Source organism: Mobula hypostoma, chromosome 8 (assembly GCF_963921235.1).
Source record: "Mobula hypostoma chromosome 8, sMobHyp1.1, whole genome shotgun sequence".
Classification (NCBI taxonomy): Eukaryota; Metazoa; Chordata; class Chondrichthyes; order Myliobatiformes; family Myliobatidae; genus Mobula; species Mobula hypostoma.
Genome location: NC_086104.1, coordinates 133,978,594 through 133,998,619, shown reverse-complemented (window position 1 = coordinate 133,998,619; position 20,026 = coordinate 133,978,594). Strand labels below are relative to the sequence as shown.

General features: G+C 42.8%; 1 protein-coding gene across 1 annotated transcript in view; it reads right to left on the bottom strand.

Moving 5' to 3' along the window:
* LOC134350980 (golgin subfamily A member 7-like) overlaps positions 1-20,026 on the bottom strand; it is a 65,336-nt gene that overhangs the window by 8,852 nt on the left and 36,458 nt on the right. The window contains exon 5 of the mRNA XM_063056923.1: positions 15,492-15,556. Coding sequence (XP_062912993.1) covers positions 15,509-15,556 — 48 coding nt within the window. The 3' untranslated portion in view covers positions 15,492-15,508. The remainder of the gene's footprint in view (positions 1-15,491; positions 15,557-20,026) is intronic.

Genomic DNA, 20,026 nt, shown 5'->3' with positions numbered 1-20,026 from the left:
CCAGGGCTGCCTACCCCTGGTCTAAGCCTTTCAACATTCGATAGGTTTCAAAGAGATCCCTCCTCATTCTTCTGAATACCAGCAAGTAGTGACCCAGAGCTATCAATCGCACCTCATATGACAAGTCTTTCAGTCCTGGAACCATTTTCATGAATCTCCTCCAAACCCTTTCCAATGTCAGCACATCTTTTTTTAAAAAATAAAGGGGCCCAAAACTACTTCCAATATTTCAAGCGAGGCCTTACCAGTGCCTGAAAAGCCTCTGCATTACATCCTTTTACGTTCTAGTCCTCTCAAAAATGAATGCCAACATTGCATCTGCTTTCCTCATCACTGACTCACCCTGCAAATTAACTTTTAGGGAATCCTGCATGAGGACTCTCAATCCCTTTGCATCTTGGAATTTTGGATTTTCTCTCCACTTGGGAAATAGTCTATGCATTTATTCCTTCTACCAAAGTGCATGACCACACACTTCCTGACACTGTATTCCATCTGCCACTTCTTTGCCCATTCTCATCTGTCTAGTTCCTTCTGCAGCCTCCCTGCTTCAACACTACCTGCTCCTCTTCCTATCATCACATTGTCCTCAAACATGACCAAAACACAATCAAATCTGTCATCAAAAAACAAGAGAAAATCTACAGATGATAGAAATCCAAGCAACACACACAAAATGCTGGAGGAACTTAGCAAGCCAGGCAGCATCTATGGAAAAAAGTAGTTGACATTTCGGGCCAAAACCCTTCAGCAGGACTACTCTGTCATCCAAATCATTGACATATAATGTAAAAATAATCAGTCCCAACACTGACCCCAACGGAACACCACTAGTCACCAGCAGGCAACCAGAAAAGGCTCCCTTTATTCCAACTCTACCTCCTGCCAATCAGCCAATGTACTATCCATGCTAGTATCTTTCCTGCAATACCATGGGGTCTTATCTTTTTAAGCAGTCTCATGTGTGGCACCTTGTCAAAGGCCCTCTGATAATCCAAATACACAACATCCAGTGATTCTCCTTTGTCTATACTGCTTTTTATTTCTTCAAAGAGTTCCAACAGATTTGTCAGGCAAGATCTTCCCTTAAGGAAATTATGCTGACTTTGGCCTACTTTATCATCAGCCTCCAAATACCCTGAAACAACATCCCTAACAACAGACTCCAACATCTTCCCAACCAGTGATGTCAGGATAACTGGCCTATAATTTCCTTTATTCTGCCTCCTTTCCATCTTGAAGAGTGGAGTGACATTTGCAATTTTCCAGTCCTCTGGAAGAGGAGATATAAATGGCATGGAAAAAAGGCAACATTACAATAGTTATGGGGGAATTTCAATATGTAGGTAGATTGGGGAAAATCAGGCTGGTGTTAATTCCGATTTAAGATAGCACTGGTGAATCTCAGTAACTTCTGGTTGGTGGCCAATGAAACAAAGAAAACAACTAAATAGTTATTTAATCACATTTTATCTGGTAAACAATCATCCCAAGCAATAGTCTGTAACTTCCCCTTGGATCTGGGAGACAATTTGATATAGCAGAACCAAAGCTAGACAAGGCAACAGGCCTGTTGTCAAAAGCGAGGGAAACCCCCGAATTGGAAAGGTTGGGTACAGGCCGAACTGAGGCAGCTGGGTCCAGGCCCCAGAGCATATCGAAGCAACTGAACCCCAAGTTTGGATGATGAATTAAGTGCTGGCCAGATTGAAAAGGTAAGGGTGTCGGGGTCCGAGATGAGGGATGGGCCAGTTCAGTTCACTGCTCCACATTGTTTACTCGGCTCTGTGCTGAACTACAGGTCTCGGACTCTCTTTGTGGACTTCAGTTCAGAACTCTAATTGTTTGCATATCTTATTTTTTTCTTTCTCTGCACATTAGGTGCTCGACAGTCTTTTTTCTTAATGGGTTCTTTTGATTCATGGCTGCCTATTAGGAGACTAATCTCAAGGTTGTATAATGTACACGTACTTTGATAATAAGTGTACTATGAGCTTTGATTGCAAGAGGGGGAATTTGGATTTTTAGAGCAAATCATTGATGAGCCCACAAGGGAAACAGCTATTCTGGATTGGATGTTGTGCAATGAACTGGAATTGATTAGAAAGCTTAAGGTAAAGGAACTTGGGGATCTGTGATCACAATGATGGAATTCACCCTGCAATTTGAGAGGGAGAAGCTAAAGTCAAATGTATCAGGGAATTACAGAGGCATGACAGAGGAGTTGACAAAAGTTGATTGCAAGGGGACACCAGCAGGGATGAGGACACAGCAGCAATGGCTGAAATTTCTGGGAGCAATTCAGAATGTGCAGGATGTATTCGTCCCAAATAAGTAGCAGTTTTCTAAAGGCAGCAAGACGCAACCATGGTTGACAAGGGAAGTCAAAGCCAACATAAACCCAAAGAGAAGACATGTAATAGAGCAAAAACTAGTGGGAAGTTCAAGCATTGGGAAGCTTTTAAAAGCCAACAAAAGGCAACTAAAAAAAGTAATAAAGGGGGAAAAGATGGAGGACAAAGGTAAGCTCACCAATAATATTAAAAAGAATACAATAAGGTTCTTCGGATACATAAAAAATAAAGGAAAGACGAGAATAGATTTCGGACCACTGGAAAATGAAGCTGGAGAGATAGTAATGGGGAACAAAGAAGTGGCAGATGAAGTCAGTAAGTATTTTGCATCAGCGTTCACTGGGCAGACAAAAGCAGTGTGCCAGAAGATGGACTGTGTCACGTGACAGAGGTGCATGAAGTTGCCATTACTAGGGAGAAGGTGCTTGGGAAACTGAAACATTCTAGGCAGATAAACAAGACTTTAAACTAGAATGGTTGGGGGGGTGGGAATCAAATTGAAGAGACTCGGAGAGAGGAGGTTAGTTCACAAATAAAGAAAGCTAGTAGACAGTTTGTGAAGGAGGACAGGCAGGTGACAGAGAAGGGGAGCGCTCAAACTGAAGATGTAGGGAAGGAGGAAGAAAAAGATAATAAAAGTTGTTTGCATCATTAGGGATAAACAGAGAGTAAGAGGTGGAGAGTTTCTTAAATGCATCTATTTTAATGCTAGGAGCATTGTAGAAAGGTGGATGAGCTTAGAGCATGGATTGATACCTGGAAATATGATGTTGTAGCTATTAGTGAAACATGGTTGCAGGAGGGGTGTGATTGGCAACTAAATATTCCTGGATTTTGTTGCTTCAGGTGTGATAGAATCGGAGGGGCAAGAGGGGGAGGTGTTGCATTGCTTGTCAGAGAAAATATTACAGTGGTGCTTTGGCAAGATAGATTAGAGGGCTCATCTAAGGAGGCTACTTGGGTGGAATTGAGGAGTGGGAAAGGTGTAGCAACACTTATAGAGGTGTATTATAGACCACCTAATGGGGAGCGAGAATTGGAGGAGCAAATTTGTAAGGAAATAGCAGATATTTGTAATAAACACAAGGTTGTGATTGTGGGAGATTTTAATTTTCGACACATAGACTGGGAATCTCATTCTGTAAAAGGGCTAGATGGTTTGGAGTTTGTAAAATGTGGGCAGGATAGTCTTTTGCAGCAATACATAGAGGTACCAACTAGAGAAGGGGCAATGTTGGATCTTCTGTTAGGGAATGAGATAGGTCAGGTGACGGAGGTATGTGTTGGGGAGCACTTCGGGTCCAGTGATCACAATGCCATTAGTTTCAACATAATTATGGAGAAGGATACGACTGGACCCAGGGTTGAGCTTTTTGATTGGAGAAAGGCTAACTTTGAGGAGAAGTGAAAGGATTTAGAAGGAGTGGATTGGGACAATTTGTTTTATGGGAAGGATGTAATAGAGAAATGGAAGTCATTTAAAGGCGAAATTTTGAGGGTACAGTATCTTCATGTTCCTGTCAGATTGAAAGGAAAGGTTAAAAGTTTGAGAGAGCCATGGTTTTCAAGGGATATTGGAAACTTGGTTCGGAAAAAGAGAGATAAATTTCAATAAATATAGGAAGCATGGAGTAAATGAGGTGCTTGAGGAATATAAAGAATGTAAAAAGAATCTTAAGAAAGAGATTAGAAAAGCTAAAAGATATGAGGTTGCTTTGGCAAGTAAGGTGAAAATAAATCCAAAGGGTTTCTACAGTTATATTAATAGCAAAAGGATAGTGAGGGATAAAATTGTTCCCTTAGAAAATCGGAGTGGACAGCTACGTGCGAAGCCAAAAGAGAGGGGGGAGATTTTGAACAATTTCTTTTCTTCGGTATTCACTAAGGAGAAGGGCATTGAATTGCGTAAGGTAAGGGAAACAAGTAGGGTAGTTATGGAAACTATGGTGATTAAAGAAGACGAAGTACTGGCGCGTTTAAGGAATATAAAAGTAGATAAGTCTCTGGGTCCTGACGGGATATTCCCTAGGGCCTTGAGGGAAGTTAGTGTAGAAATAGCAGGGGCTCTAACAGAAATATTTCAAATGTCATTAGAAACGGGGATGGTGCCAGAGGATAGGCGTATTGCTTATGTGGTTCCATTGTTTAAAAAGGGTTCTAAGAGTAAACCTAGCAATTATCGGCCTGTAAGTTTGACGTTAGTGGTGGGTAAATTGATGGAAAGTATTCTTAGAGATGGTATATATAATTATCTGGATAGACAGGGTCTGATTAGGAACAGTCAACATGGATTTGTATGTGGAAGGTCATGTTTGACAAATCTTATTTAATTTTTTGAAGAGGTTACTACGAAAATTGACGAGGGTAAAGCGGTGGATGTTGTCTATATGGACTTCAGTAAGGCCTTTGACAAGGTTTCACATGGAAGGTTAGTTAGGAAGGTTCAATCGTTAGGTATTAATATTGAAGTAGGAAAATGGATTCAGCAGTGGCCTGGATGGGAGATGCAAGAGAGTAGTGGTAGATAACTGTCAGGTTGGAGGCCGGTGACTAGTGGTGTCCCTCAGGGATCTGTACTGGGTCCAATGTAGTTTGTCATATACATTAATGATCTGGATGATGGGGTGGTAAATTGGATTAGTAAGTATGCAGATGATACTAAGATACGTGGCGTTGTGGATAATGAAGTAGGTTTTCAAAGCTTGCAGAGAGATTTGGGCCAGTTAGAAGAGTGGGCTGAAAGACGGCAGATGGAGTTTAATGCTGATAAGTGTGAGGTGCTACATTTTGGTTGGACTAATCAAAATAGGACATACATGGTAAATGGTAGGGCACTGAGGAATGCAGTAGAACAGAGAGATCTAAGAATAATGGTGCATAGTTCCCTGAAGGTGGAATCTCATGTGGATGGGGTGGTGAAGAAAGCTTTTGGTATGCTGACCTTTATAAATCAGAGCATTGAGTATAGGAGTTGGGATGTAATGTTAAAATTGTACAAGGCATTGGTGAGGCCAAATTTGGAGGATTGCATATAGTGCTGGTCACCGAATTATAGGAAAGATGTCAACAAAATAGAGAGAGCACAGTGGAGATTTATTAGAATGTTACCTGGGTTTCAGCACCTAAGTTACAGAGAAAGGTTGGACAAATTAGGTCTTTATTCTTTGGAGCGTAGAAGGTTGAGGGGGGACTTGATAGAGTTATTTAAAATTATGAGGGGTATAGATAGAGTTGACGTGGATACGCTTTTTCCACTGAGAGTACGGGAGTTTCAAACAGAAGAACATGAGTTGAGAGTTAAGGGGCAAAAGTTTAGGGGTAACACAAGGGGTAACTTCTTTACTCAGACAGTGGTAGCTGTGTGGAACAAGCTCCCAGTAAAAGTGGTAGAGGCAGGTTCGATTTTGTCATTTAAAACAAAAATTGGATAGGTATATGGACAGGAAAGGAATGGAGGGTTATGGGCTGAGTGCAGGTAGATGGGACTAGGTGAGAGTAAGCGTTCGGCACAGACTCGAAGGGCCGAAATGGCCTGTTTCCGTGCTGTAATTGTTATATGGTTAAATCACCTGGACCAAATGATCTACACCCAGGGTTCTAAAGGAGATTGCTGATGAGATTGTGGAGGTATTAGTAATGATCTTTCAAGAATCAATAGCTTCTGGCGTGGTTCCAGAATACTGGAAAATTGCAAATGTTACTCCACTCTTCAAGGAAGAAGAAGAAAGGAAATTATAGGTCATTTAATCTGACTTCAGTGATTAAGAAGATGTTGCAGTTGATTGTTAAGGATGTAGTTTTGGGGTACTTGGAAGCACATGATAAAATAAGCCAAAGTCAGCATGGTTTCCTTAAGGAAAAATCTTGCTTGAGAATCTGTTGGAATTTTTTGAAGAAATAAGCTGAATAGACAAAGGAGAATCACTGCATGTTTCATACTTAGATTTTCAGAAGGCCTTTGGGAAGCTGCAGCACGTGAGGCCGCTTAAGTTAGGAGCCCATGGTATTAAAGTAAAGATACTAACAGATAAGAGGGCGGGCTGATTGGCAGGAAGCAAAGAGTGGCAATAAAGGGAGCCTTTTCTAATTGACTGCCGGTGACTTGTGATGTTCCACCGGGGTCTGCGTAGAGACTGGCTCTTTTTATGTTACATGTCAATGATTTGGACGAAGGAATTCATGGTTTTGCGACCATGTTTGCGGAAGATGTGATGACAGGAGGAGCAAGTACTTTTAAGGAAGCAGAAAGGCTGCAGAAGGACTTAGGCAGATGACGAGAATAAGCAAAGAAGTGGCAGATAGAATACAGGCGTTGGGAAGTATATGGTCATGTACTTTGGCAAAAGGAAAAAAAAGCATCGACTACTTTCTAAATGGAAAGAAAATTCAAAAATTTAGTGCAAGGGAACTTAGGAGTCTTCATGCAGGATTCCCTGAAGGTTAATTTGCACGTTGAGTCTGTGATAATGAAAGCAATGGCAATGTTAGCATTCCTTTTGAAAGGACTAGAATATAAAAGCAAGGATTTAACAAGGCTTTATAAGACACTGGTAGGGATTCACTTAGAGTACTGTGAGCAGTTTTGGGATCCTTATCTAAGAAAAGATGTGCTTATATTGGAGAGGGTTCATAGGAGATTCATGAAAATGATTCTGGGAATGAAACGGTTACCATACCAGGACCGAACAATGGCTCTGAGCCTGTATGCACAGGAACTCAGAAGAATGAAGCGAATCTCATTGAAACCTATTAAATGTGGAGAGGATGTTTCCAATGGTAGGGGAGTCCAGAACCAGAGGACACAACTCAGAATAGAAGGACATCCATTAAGAACAGAAATGAGGAGGAATTTCTTTAGACAGAGCAGTGAATCTATGGAATTTGTTGCTACGGGCGGCCGTGCAAACCAAGTCATTGAGAATATTTAAGAAGGAGGTTGATAAATTCTTGATTAATCAGGGCATGAAGGGTTACAGGGAGAAGGCAGGAGATTGGGGCTGATAGGGAATTCCATCAACCATGATGAAATGGTGGAGCAGACTTGGTGAGCAAAATGGTCTAATTCTGTTCTGACATCTTACACTCTTGCAGTCAATGGAACTAATCCAGAATCAAGTGATTCTTGAAATATTATTATTAATGCTTCAACACAACAATCTCTTCAGATACCTCTTTTAGAACCCTGGGGTGTAGCCATCTGGATGAGATAGACATCTACTCTCAGACCTTTCAGTTTCCCAAGCACCTTCTCCCTAGTAATTGCAAGTGCACTCCCTTTTGCCACCCTGACATTCTCCAACTTCCTGCATACTGCTAGTGTCTTCCACTGTGAAAACTGATGCAAAATACTTGTGTAGTTCATCCAACTTTTTCTTGTCCCACATTGCTACCTCTCCAGCATTATTTTCCAGTGGTTCAATATGTAGTCTTGTCTCTCTTCTACTCTTTATATAACTGAAAAAGATGTTTGGTATCCTCTGATTTTGTTAGCGAGCAAACCTTTATACTTCATCTTTCCCCCAGCCTCACCCATGGCTTTTTTAGTTGCCCCCTGTTGATTAAGTTTCCCAATCCTCTAATGTCCCGCTAATTTTTGCTCTATTCCCCCCCACCACTGCAGAGTAAATTCTATCAAATTATGATCACTGGCACCTAAGCATTCCTTTACCTTAAACTCCCTGATCAAATCCGGTTCATTACACCCAATGAAGAATAACCTTTTCCCTAGTGGGCTTAACCACAAACTGCTTTAACTCTACCCACAAGGATTCTACATCTTCTAATCCTATGTCACCTCTTTCATTTTTTTTTAACCAACAGAGCCACACCAACCCCTCTGTCCACCTGCCAGCTCTTTTGACACAAGTGTATCCTTGGATGTTAAGCTCTCAAATGCAATATTCCTTCAGCCACTAATCAGCGATGCCAACGTCATACCTGCAAATCTCTAATGGTGCAACAAAATTGTCTACCTTATTCCTTATACTGCACGCATTCAAATATATCCTCTGACCTATATCCGTCACACTTTTCAATTTCACTGCAATTCATCCTATTAACTGCAATTTTGCCCCATCATATGCCTGTCCTTCCTAGCAGTCTCACTACACACTGCCTTTGCTTGTAAACCAATAGCTCTGTTACTCCAGCTCCCACCTCTCTGCCAAATTTGTATAAATCCTCCCCTTAGTGCGCATGCGCCGGTCGTGCATGCAGCCTGGTACAGCTGTTCCAATCTATTCTTTTACTTTCTTCTTCTTACTTTTAATTTACGTTATTTTTTGTATTTTTTTCTCATGGTAACACGTTGAAGCTGCACCCTCTCTAATATGCTGATAGAGAGAGTTTTACTTGGGTTTTCTTTAGTGCTGGAAATGGTTACATCCCGACACGCAGGACAGAAGCAAGGTCGCATTGTGTATTCCACGGACCAGCAAATTCCGGCCGGCTTAGCTAACAGAGTGGCGGACACCCCTGCTGAAATCCGGAGGAAAACACACAGAGGATGCAGAGGGGGATCACAAAGCCGAGGAAAGAGGACCAGGTCGAGACAACAGAGACTTTTGGAGAAGAGGAGTTCGGTGGGTAATACTGTTCCGGCTGACCGGAAGTGCACTGAGAGCGGTAAGCATGAAGGATTGGGGTGCTTACTGATCTGGCTAACAACAGATGGTGCAATCCGGGTGTATTACAATTGAGGAACCTGTTTGCAGACTGGATATTGAACTTTTTAACTGTTGGACTTCGGCCACATTCCACCGTGATACAACACTTGGCGGCACAGGAGGTCGTTCCTGCCTGTGGCCATCGAACGTGCAGCTCCTCCTGTGGAGGGTCAGACACCCTGAGCCAATAGACTGGTCCTGGACTTATTTTCCATCTGGCATAGTTTTGTATTTTGTTGTTTGACTGTTGGGGCTTTTTGTATTGCTATACTTACGCTCTATTCTTGGTTGGTGCGGCTGTAACGAAACCAAATTTCCCTCGGGATTAATAAAGTATATCTATCTATTTATCTATCTAACAGCTCTAGCAATCCTGTCCGCAAGGATATTAGTCCATCTCAGGTTCAGGTTGTACCTTTCCCAGAAGAAATCACAAAGATCCAGAAATCTGAAACCCTGTCCCCTGCACCAGTTTCTCAGCTACTCATTCATCTGCCAAATCATCCTATTCTTACCCTCACTGACATGTAGCACAGGCAGTAATCCAGAGATTGCTACCCTACTTTTCAGATGTCTGCTAGCTCCCTAAATTCTCTCTTCAGGACCTCCTTGCTTTTCCTACCTATGTCATTGGGTCCAATATGTACCAAGACTTCTGACTGCTCATCCTTCTCCTTTAGAATGTTGTGGACCCGATTGAGACCATGACCGTGACACCTGTGAGGCAACATACTATCCGAGTGTCTCTGTCATGTCCACTGAATTTCCTCCAACTATGGAATCCCCTATCACTACTGCAGTCCTCTTCATCCCACCCCCGCCCTTCCCTCTGAGCCACAGCACCAGAGACCCGGTCGCTGCAGCTTCACTCCCTCACCCCGGTAGGTCAGCCCCATCAACAGTGTCTTCAAAACGGTACACTTATTATTAAGGAGAACTCTGTACTAGCTGCTCATTTCCCTTCGCTATCCTGACAGTCAGCCACTTAACTACCTCCTGCAACTTAAGGGTGACTTCTTCCCTGTAGCTCTTATCTATCATCTCCTCAGCTTCCTGTATGAGCCATTGATCTGCAGCTCCTCTTCCTTGACATGTTCTCTGAGCAGCTGCCTTGGTGCACCTGGTGCAGATGTGGTTATCCTGGATGGTGGAGGTCTCCCACAATTCCCACATCTCACATAAAGGACATAGTACAGCCCCTGGAGGCATCCTCAATGCTCTAACTATGCACTAACAGATGAAGAATGAAGAAACTTACCAAATACATCCCTTACCCAAGCCTGATGAGTCAAGGCGTCCCCGTTCTAACTGATCCACTCCTATAATAGGGCAGCAGACACCAACAGAATCAACACTCATTCGTAAGGCCAGTGATGTTGTGGGGATGGAACTGGACTCTCTGACGGTGGTGTCTGAAAAGAGGATGCTGTCCAAGTTGCATGCCATCTTGGACGATGTTTCCCATCCACTACATAATGTACTGGTTGGGCACAGGAGTACATTCAGCCAGAGACTCATTCCACCGAGATGCAGCACAGAGCGTCATAGGAAGTCATTCCTGCCTGTGGCCATCAAACTTTACAACTCCTCCCTTGGAAGGTCAGACACCCTGAGCCAATAGGCTGGTCCTGGACTTATTTCCTGGCATAATTTACATATTACTATTTAACTATTTATGGTTTTATTACTATTTATTATTTATGGTGCAACTGTAACGAAAACCAATTTCCCCCAGGATCAATAAAGTATGACTACTACTACTACTAGTACTACTACTACTACTACTAATGGCCCCTCTGCTTGTCCCTGCCTTACTTTTATTTGACCTTGCTAATGAATCATGACTGTGCTGCCGAAAAAAGCCAAAATTCCAATAGACTTGCAGGTGAAGCATTGCCTCAACTAGGACTGTTTGGGGTCCTGAGTTGTGGTAAGGTAAGAGGTCAAGGGAGACTTTTCCCGCTTAGCTGTAACTGGTGTAGAATAGTGATGTTATGAATTTTGCAACTAACATTAAAGACCATGATGAAGGTATTAGTTAATGTGTTAAACTGCATAATTGAATCCAGTCTGCCAGTGATTTATCATGTGATAGGAAGAAATAATCATATGACAGGAATTTGTTTGATCATACATAAAAGGAGATTTGCCATGACGGACAGAACTTCACCCTTGGACTCTGATCGTGAACAATACTAAGGGCTGTTAAAACATAGATAGTGTTGAACTTTTTCCAAACAAAAGGTGTTGCCATGGCACTCGCATGGGTGCCAGCCATACCTGCCATTTTGTCTGCTACATGGAACAGTCAATAGCATCACTCGCCAACTTTTTCTGTAGTACATCAACAACTGCACTGGTGATGCTTCCTGCACTTATGCAAAGCTCACTGACTTCATCAATTTTGCCTCCAACTCCCACCTTGCCCTCAAATTTACCTGGTCCATTTCCAACACCTCCTTCCCCTTTCACGACCTCTGTCTCTATCTTTGGAGACAGCTTATCCACTGATATATTTTATAAACCCACTGATTCTCATAGCTACCTGGACGATATGTCTTCCCACCCTGCTACTTGTAAAAATGCCATGCTCTTCTCTCTATTCCACAATGTTTGCCACATCTACTCTCAGGATGAGGTTTTTCACTCCAGAACGAATAACATGTCCTCCTTCTTCAAAGAAAGGGGCTTTCCTAACTCCACCATCAACGCAGCCCTCTCCCCATTCGTCCACAACTCCACCAGCGATAAGGTTGCTCTTGACCTCATCTACCACCCCACCAGCCTCCATGTCCAGCACTTAATTCTCTGTAACATCCACCCCCTCCAACAAGATCCCACCAAGCATATCATTCCCCCACTCCCCCATTTTCTGCTTTCCCCAGGGATTGCTCCCTATGCAACTCCCTTGTCCATTCGTCTCTCCCCACTGACCCCTCTCCTGGCACTTATCCTTGCAAACTCATAAGAGCTACACCCGCCCCTACACTTCCTCCCTCTCTACCATTCAGGGGCCAAACAGTCCTTCCAGGAGAAGCAATACTTCAGCTGCAAATCTGTTGGGGTCATCTACTGTATCCGGTGCTCTTGGTGTGGCCTCCTGTTTATCGGTGAGACCCAACGCAGATTGGGAGACCGCTTCGCCGAGCACCTCCACTCCGTCCACCAGAAAAAGCGGGATTTCCTGTGGCCAGTATTTTAATTCTCCTTCTGACATATCAGTCCTTAGCCTCCTCTACTGCCGCGATGAGGCTGAAGGAGCAACACCTTAAATTCCATCTGGATAGCCTCGAATCTGCTGGCATCAACATTGATTTCATGAACTCCTGGTAATGGCCCCTCCGTCTTATCTCAATGGTACCTGCGTACAAAGCCAATAACAGACTGGGAGTGGCACGGTGAATTAAAGTCATAGGTAACTGGAAGATCAAGCTTATCATTGTAGAATGAACAGAGATGAATTATTTGGTCTCTATAAATTTCAGGACTCAGTTGTAGTTTGGATAAGTGTTCTGCAAAACAAGTTGCAATTGGTTTCCTCAATGCAGATGAGACTACATGTACTGGGTGCAGCACATTAAACTGGAAGGAACGGCAAATTGCTGCTTTACTTCAAATGATGTTTCCTTTCCCTGAAGTGGAAAGGGGACAGACAAAAAAGCAAGTGAGAATGTGCTATGAGAAGGGAAGGATGAGCTAGAGAAGTGTGAAAGTTGTTCTTTCAGCATGTTGGAAAAGGTGGCATCATGGCGACAGGTTAGAAGATGGTATGTCAAATACAGAGGCTGGTGGAGTGCAAATGAGAAAAAGAAGGTAAATTTTAAATGTCAGCCAATTTTCACTGCATATGCTGCCAACTGCCCAATCCTTCCAGCAATTTGGCTAATTGTAATGATCAAGATATGTCATCTAAATATCTACTCACATAAATTTTGTACCAGGTAAACATGTTATTTTGAAAGCCAAAGTAAATAATACCTGTTACGAGAATACACATAAAATTAAGATGTTTGCTGGCCTGGGCTAGCATCAGTGGCATCAGCAGTTGGTCTGCCACCTGCCCTCAGGGGAAGGAGAGATAAGGAACAATGGAGCAGCGTCTGGAGATGTGTAATGAAGGGACGCGGGAGAGAGAGAGCTGTCTGGAGCGGCTCCCCCCTTTGAACCCTGAACTGTTTGAAGTGATGGACAGGCGATGCCCCAGCAGGGGGATAAAAAGGGACAGGTTCGCTAAGACAGACACACACGCCACCCGAGGTAACGAGACCCTGGAAGCGGTGCGCCTCTCACGAGTGGGTGAGAAGTACCAGACAGCGACCAGGGTGGAGGGGTACGATCAGCGGGAGCCCGGTGTGTGTCCGCCCTTGCCTGGGTGCCGGGTTCACTGCAGAGGATCGACCGCATCTGGAGGAGGGGTCACAGTCGGTGACCTCAGGTGATATCACCAAGGACCCGCCCAAAAGTTGCTTGTGAGCCATCTCGCCGGTCTGTGAGTGAAGCAGTGTTCTGAATGATCAGTTGTTCCTGTTCTATCTCTCTCTTCCCCTACGTTGTCCATCGCCATGGCAACGATTACTGCGAACTGAACTGGACTGAACTTTGAGTCATTTTGAAATTTGGTCATTTACCCCTAGACAACGATAGAGCTTGATTGATGCTGTTATCTTAATTCTGTGCACATGTGGTTATCATTGTTGAACTGTTGCATTTATTATCCTTTCGATTACTGTGTTGCTTGTTTCTTTAATAAAAACTTTCTTAGTTCTAGTACTCCAGACTCCAACTGAGTGATCCATTTCTGCTGGTTTGGCAACCCAGTTACGGGGTACGTAACATACCGCAAAGGCAGATTTTCAAAAGAAAAGCACTTCTAATTCTGCTAATTCTGAACAAATTTCACACCATTATAAACCCACATCTGCGGCATGCTACCACCCACACTGGACCCCCGACAATTCGCCTACCGACACAACTGATCGACAGATGATGCAATAGCAACAGCTCTACACACTGTCCTTGCACATCTGGAGAAGGATGCTTACATAAGAATGCTATTCTTGGACCACAGTTCAGCATTCAACACCATAATTCCCTCCAGGCTCAACAAGAAGTGCAGAGACCTCAGCCTTCACCCTGCCATGTGTAGCTGGATTCTGGACTTCCTGTCAGATCACTGGCAGGTGGCAAGAGTGGGCTTCCTCACCTCTGCCCCTCAGGGCTGTGTACTAAGCCTCTTCCTTTCTATATACCCATGACTGTGTCGCCACCCATAGCTCCAATCTGCTACTTAAATTTGCTGATGACACTACACTGATTGGCCTAATCTCAAACAGTAATGAGGCAACATACAGAGAAGAAGTCATCACCCTGACACAGTGGTGTCAAGAAAACATCCTCTCCCTCTATGTCACAACAACAAAGGAGCTAGTTGTGGACTACAGGAGGAATGGAGACAGGCTAGCCCCTACTGACATCAATGGATCTGGGGTTGAGAGGGCAAACAGCTTTAAGTTCCTCAGCATCCGCATCACTGAGGATCTCAAATGGTCTGTACATACGGCTGTGCGGTGAAAAAGGCACAACAGTGCCTCTTTCATCTCAGACGGTTGACGAAGTTTGGTATGAACCCTCAAATCCTAAGAACTTTCTATAGGGGCACAATTGAGAGCATCCTGACTGGCTGCATCACTGCCTGAGATGGGAACTGTACTTCCCTCAACCTCAGGACACTGCAGAGAGTGGTGCGGACAGCCCAGCGCATCTGTAGACTTGAAATTCCCACTATTGAGGACATTCACAAAGACAGGTCTGTAAAGAGGGCCCGAAGGGTCACTGGGGACCTGAGTCACCCCGACCACTGTTTCAGCTGCTACCATCCGGAAAACGGTACCGTAGCATAAAAGCCAGGACCAACAGGCTCCGGGACAGCTTCTTCCCCCAGGACATCAGAATGCTTAATTCATGCTGACACAATTGTATTTCTATGTTATACTGACTATCCTGTTATACATACAATTTATTATAAATTACTATAAAATGCACATTTAGATGGAGACGTAATGTAAAGATTGTTACTCCTCATGCATATGAAGAATGTAAGTAATAAAGTCTGATTCTGATACCAAAGTACTTTCAAACAAAATGCTGATTTTTGCCCATTTGTGCAGTGCAGGCTCCGACTCATCTCCCAACTGTGATCTTGTACATGGAAGACTGTATGATGCTAGAAATTCTACTGTTTCCCTACCAGGTACCAACTAAAATAACTAAATCATTGTTGGATGAAATCCTATGCAAACAGTGGGAGCACAACAACCTCAAGATGCTCTTGCAGAATCACATCTATATTGCATGGCACTACAAGACATAACAGCGATGGTAACAAAAGTTGATGACTCTTCAGTACATTTAGTAACATTTCACTTTGTATTTCTGCTCAAAATATGCTGTAACCAGCCCTGTAAATTCATACCTCACTTAATCCATAGTTCATCTTCCACTAGTAAAACTTCGATCTTCGTAGATGGAGATCTCGATCTGCAATTACCCGAGTTAAGGAAACAAATAAGTACTGAAGGCATGGCTGACACTGAACATGAAAGTTGCCTTCAAAGTAACCTGTGAAACAATTAAGTTGTACTTATACAATATCTGAAAACATTGCTTCATTTATTATCAAACAGGTAAATTGTGGCAATGACATTTTCAATCTCTCATTGCTACAGTCTTTAAGTTCCCACCTGCTTCAAATGGACAACAATCATACCAGTGAATGAGGAGGGTGAGCTGCTTTAATGACTATCATCCAGCAGCATTCACCTCTCCACTGATGAAGTGTTTTGAAAGGTTGGTTATGGTTGGAATCAACTCCCGTCTCAGCAAGGACCTGGACCCACTGCAAATTTGCCTACCGCCACAATAGGTCTACAGCAGATGTGATTTCATTGGCTCTTCAAGTGTCCTTAGATCATCTAGACAATACTAATACTTATGTCAGGATGCTGTTTATTGACTACAGCTCAGCATTTAAGACAATCTTTCCTACAGTTCTAATTGAAAGATCCAAAGCCCGGGCCTTTGTACCTCTCTCTGCAACTGTATCCTCGACTTTCTCAACAGAAGACCACAGTCTGTATGGATTGGAATTAACATCTCTACCTCACCAACAATGAACACTGGTGCACCTGAAGGATGTGTGCTTAGCCCACTGCTCTACTCTCTCTACACCCATGACTGTGTGGCTAGGCACAGCTCAAATGCTATCTATGAATTTGCTGATGACACAACTAATGTTGGCAGAACTTCAGATGGCGACAAGAAGGAATACAAAAATGAGATATATCAGCAAGTTGAGTTTCGTCATAGCAACAATCTTGTAAAACAAAAGAACTGGTTGTGAAAGAATGGGACAAGGAAACACACACCAGTCCTCAGAGGGACTAGAAGTGGAAAGAGTGAGCAGTTTCAAGTTCCTGGATGTCAACATCTCTGAGGACGTATCCTGGGCTCTACGTATCAATGCAGATACAAAGAAGGGACAACAGGTATACTTCATCGGGAGCTTCAGGAAATTTGGTATGTCATCAAAGACACTCGTAAATTTCTGTAGCTGTACCATGAATAGCATTCTAACTGGCTGCAACACCATTGGTATTGGGGATGGGGAACTGCAGAGGATCGAAAGAAGCTACATAAAGAGGTGAACTCAATCAATCCATTATTAAGGATCCCCATCACCAGGACATGGCCTCTTCTTCTTGTTACCAACAGGAAGGAGGGTCGAGAGCTCAAAAGCACATGCTTAATGATTCAGGAACACTGTCTTCCCCTTGCTACTCTTTTTGCACTACTTAATATGTAATGCATTGTACTGCTGCAGCAAAAGCAACAAATAACACAACATATGCCGGTCGGTGATAGTAATCCTGATTCTGACACCGCCTGCACTCAAAAAGATAAAAGTCATGACTGGACAGTCCACAACTCTGGCCGTTTTACTATCAGGCCAAAACAAATGTCAAGCAATACTGTCACAGAGGGTGACATTCTCTAGGAGATGGAGTCCGGGTGAAATCTTGGAAAACATGGACCACTTCCTAGATTTTATGATCCACCTCCTTCTTGGCAAAGGCAGACATCGATGAACACATCACTGCACCAGTGCAATCTCTGGTCAATTGAGGGAAAAGGTGTCCGAAGAGCCAGACATAAATCCGGCAGAAAACTCAGCCAATAAGCATCCTTGCCCTCCTTTCACTTACTACATTACTATACCAAAAAGCCCTGGAAAAAATATCGTAAATGCCAAGCAAAATCCTCCAAGTCCACTGCTTGGGTAAGCAACATTAGCAATCTTGCCCAGGCTAACACCCTCAGCACCCAGTCTCGTTACTCTTAGAGGTTTATGCTGTACAGGTTATATTGATCACACACCTGAAAGCAAAAATAAATCTATTAGAAAAAAATAAACAATCTGTAGGATTAGCTTTATTAAAGACTAGCTTTGTTTTACACACGTACATGGGAGCATACACTGAAATGCGTCATTTACAGCAAGTGTTGCCACGCTGCTGCCATGCACACAACTCACATCAGCTGGAGGAACTCAGTCAAGCAACATCTATGGAAGTAACTGTTGATGTTTCAGTTTGAAACCCAGTTCCAGATTCTGAGTTTCGACCTAAAATGTCAACAATTCCTTTCCTCCCCTATTGCTGCTCAATCCACTGAATTCATCCAGCAGATTTGTTGCTTCAGATTCCAGCATCCACAGTGTCTTGTGTCGAAACTATTACATGCTGTGCAATGGGAGATTAGCAGGTAGACAGAAAAGATTCAAGGATTTGCACAAAGCTTCCTTAAAGGGAAATATCACCACTGATTTCTAAGAACCTTTGGCCCACGACCACGTGGAAGCAGGCTTCAGATGGCAATGAAAACTTTGAAGCCAAAAGCAGGAACAAAGAGAAGCCCTGCATAAACAGCAATGAAGCAATGTCTCACAAACTACCTACCTGCCCCATCAGCCACTGCATGCTTATTTTGGAGGGGCTTGCCAATCCAACCATCACAGAGCTCAGAGAGGGGGAGACAAAACAAAAAAAAGAGGAGGAAGAATCCATCAAAAATCTTTAGGTTTCAGAAAGGTTTGGAAAACTAGCAAAACAAGACTCCGATTCCAAAGGAGGGGGAAGCAAGAAATATAGCTTAATACCTACTATCGGGAAAACATTAGAATAAATTATTAAGCAGGTAACAGCAGAATATTCCGAAAGTTATAATCTCAAAGAATCAGCACAGCTTCATTCAGAGCAAATTAATTTCCTCCAAATTTATGTAAGTTATTCAATAAAGTACTAGCTAAAGTAGATGGATGGGAAACAAAAGATGTAATACAATTGGACTAGTGTTTAACAAGCTGCCCGATAAAAATGGTTACTTTGCAAGATCTTATGCTATGAGAGGCAGTATATTAACATGAGTGGAGGAACTGTAACTAGCAGGAAACAACTAGTGGGGGTAAAAAAAATTACTGAGAATTCTTAACCAGTGGAGTGTTGTTGGGATTGGTGCTGAGACTGCAGCTGTTTACAATATACAGTAATGGTGCAGAGGAAGGAAGTGAGTACACTGTAGCCAAATTTGCAGATAATACAAATGTAGGGGAAGTCAAGCTGCGAGGATACAAGCAGCTTATGGAGAACCATGAACAGCTTAAGCAAACTCTCAAAATGATGGCAACTGGAACGCAATGCCAGAGATGTGAAGTTCATTTTACCAACTTGAACAATGAAAGCTATGTAAATACAGAAACACATAAAGCTACCACACGAAGTCCTTGTAGAAGAAAGAAAAAAAAACAGCATACTCCATTGGGAAAACTAATGGAACATCAGTTTTAATTTCAAGGGAGGAGAGGGGTATAATGGGAAGACTTACTACAACCATACAAGGCACTAAGGAGATCTCATCAAGAGAAATGTGTAAAAGGTTTGGTCATTTCATTCAAGAAGGCTTCTCATTCAAGGCAGTACACAGAAGACTCACCAGGACAATCCCAGGTATGGATGGAATACCTCTTGAAGAAACATTGAACAAATTCAATCTGCGCTCAGTAGTTGAAAAGGGGAGGTTAAGTTAATGAAACCTATAAGATCACCTTGGGATAAATGCCAGGAGGATATCAGAATCAAGTTTAGTAACACTAACATATGTCATGAAATTTTTTAACTTAGCAGCAGCAGTACAATGCAATACATGACAATATAGATAAAATGAAGTCAATTACAGTATATATAAAATCATTAACTTAAAATAATGTAAAGACAGAAATATATATAAAAAAAAATGAGGCAGTGTTCATGAGTTCAATGTCCTTTTAGGAATCAAATGGCAGTGGGGAAAAAGCTATTCCTGAATCACTGAGTGTGTGCCTTCAGGCTTCTGTACCTCCTTCCTGACGGTAACAATGAGAAGATAAGCATGTGCTGGGTGATGGGGGTCCTTAATAAAGGGCACGGCCTTTCTGAGGCACCGCTCCTTGAAGATGTTTTGGACACTATAGAGGCTAGTACCCAAGATGGAGCTGACTAAATTAACAATTTTCTGTAGCTTCTTCCAATCCTGTGCAGAAGCACCCCTCCCCACCCCCATACCAGACAGTGATACAGCCTGTCAGAAAACTCTCCATGGTACATTTGCAGAAGTTTGAATATTTTAGGTGACAAACCAAATCTTCTCAATATTCCCCTCATGAGTGCATTGCCTCAGAATAAGGAGGCACTCATTTAATACTGAGATAAAGAAGAATTTCTTCTCACAAAGGCTCAAGTCTTTGTAGAACTCTTGCCTCAGATGGTTGTCAAGAATGATTCCTTCAATACAATCAAATCTGATACATTAATAAAAAAAAGAAAATGAAGGGATATGGGAAGAGGCCAGGAATGAGGCCTTGAGGAAAGTCACCAATCTTATCCTCTGGCAAACAAGACTTGAGAGGCAAAGTAG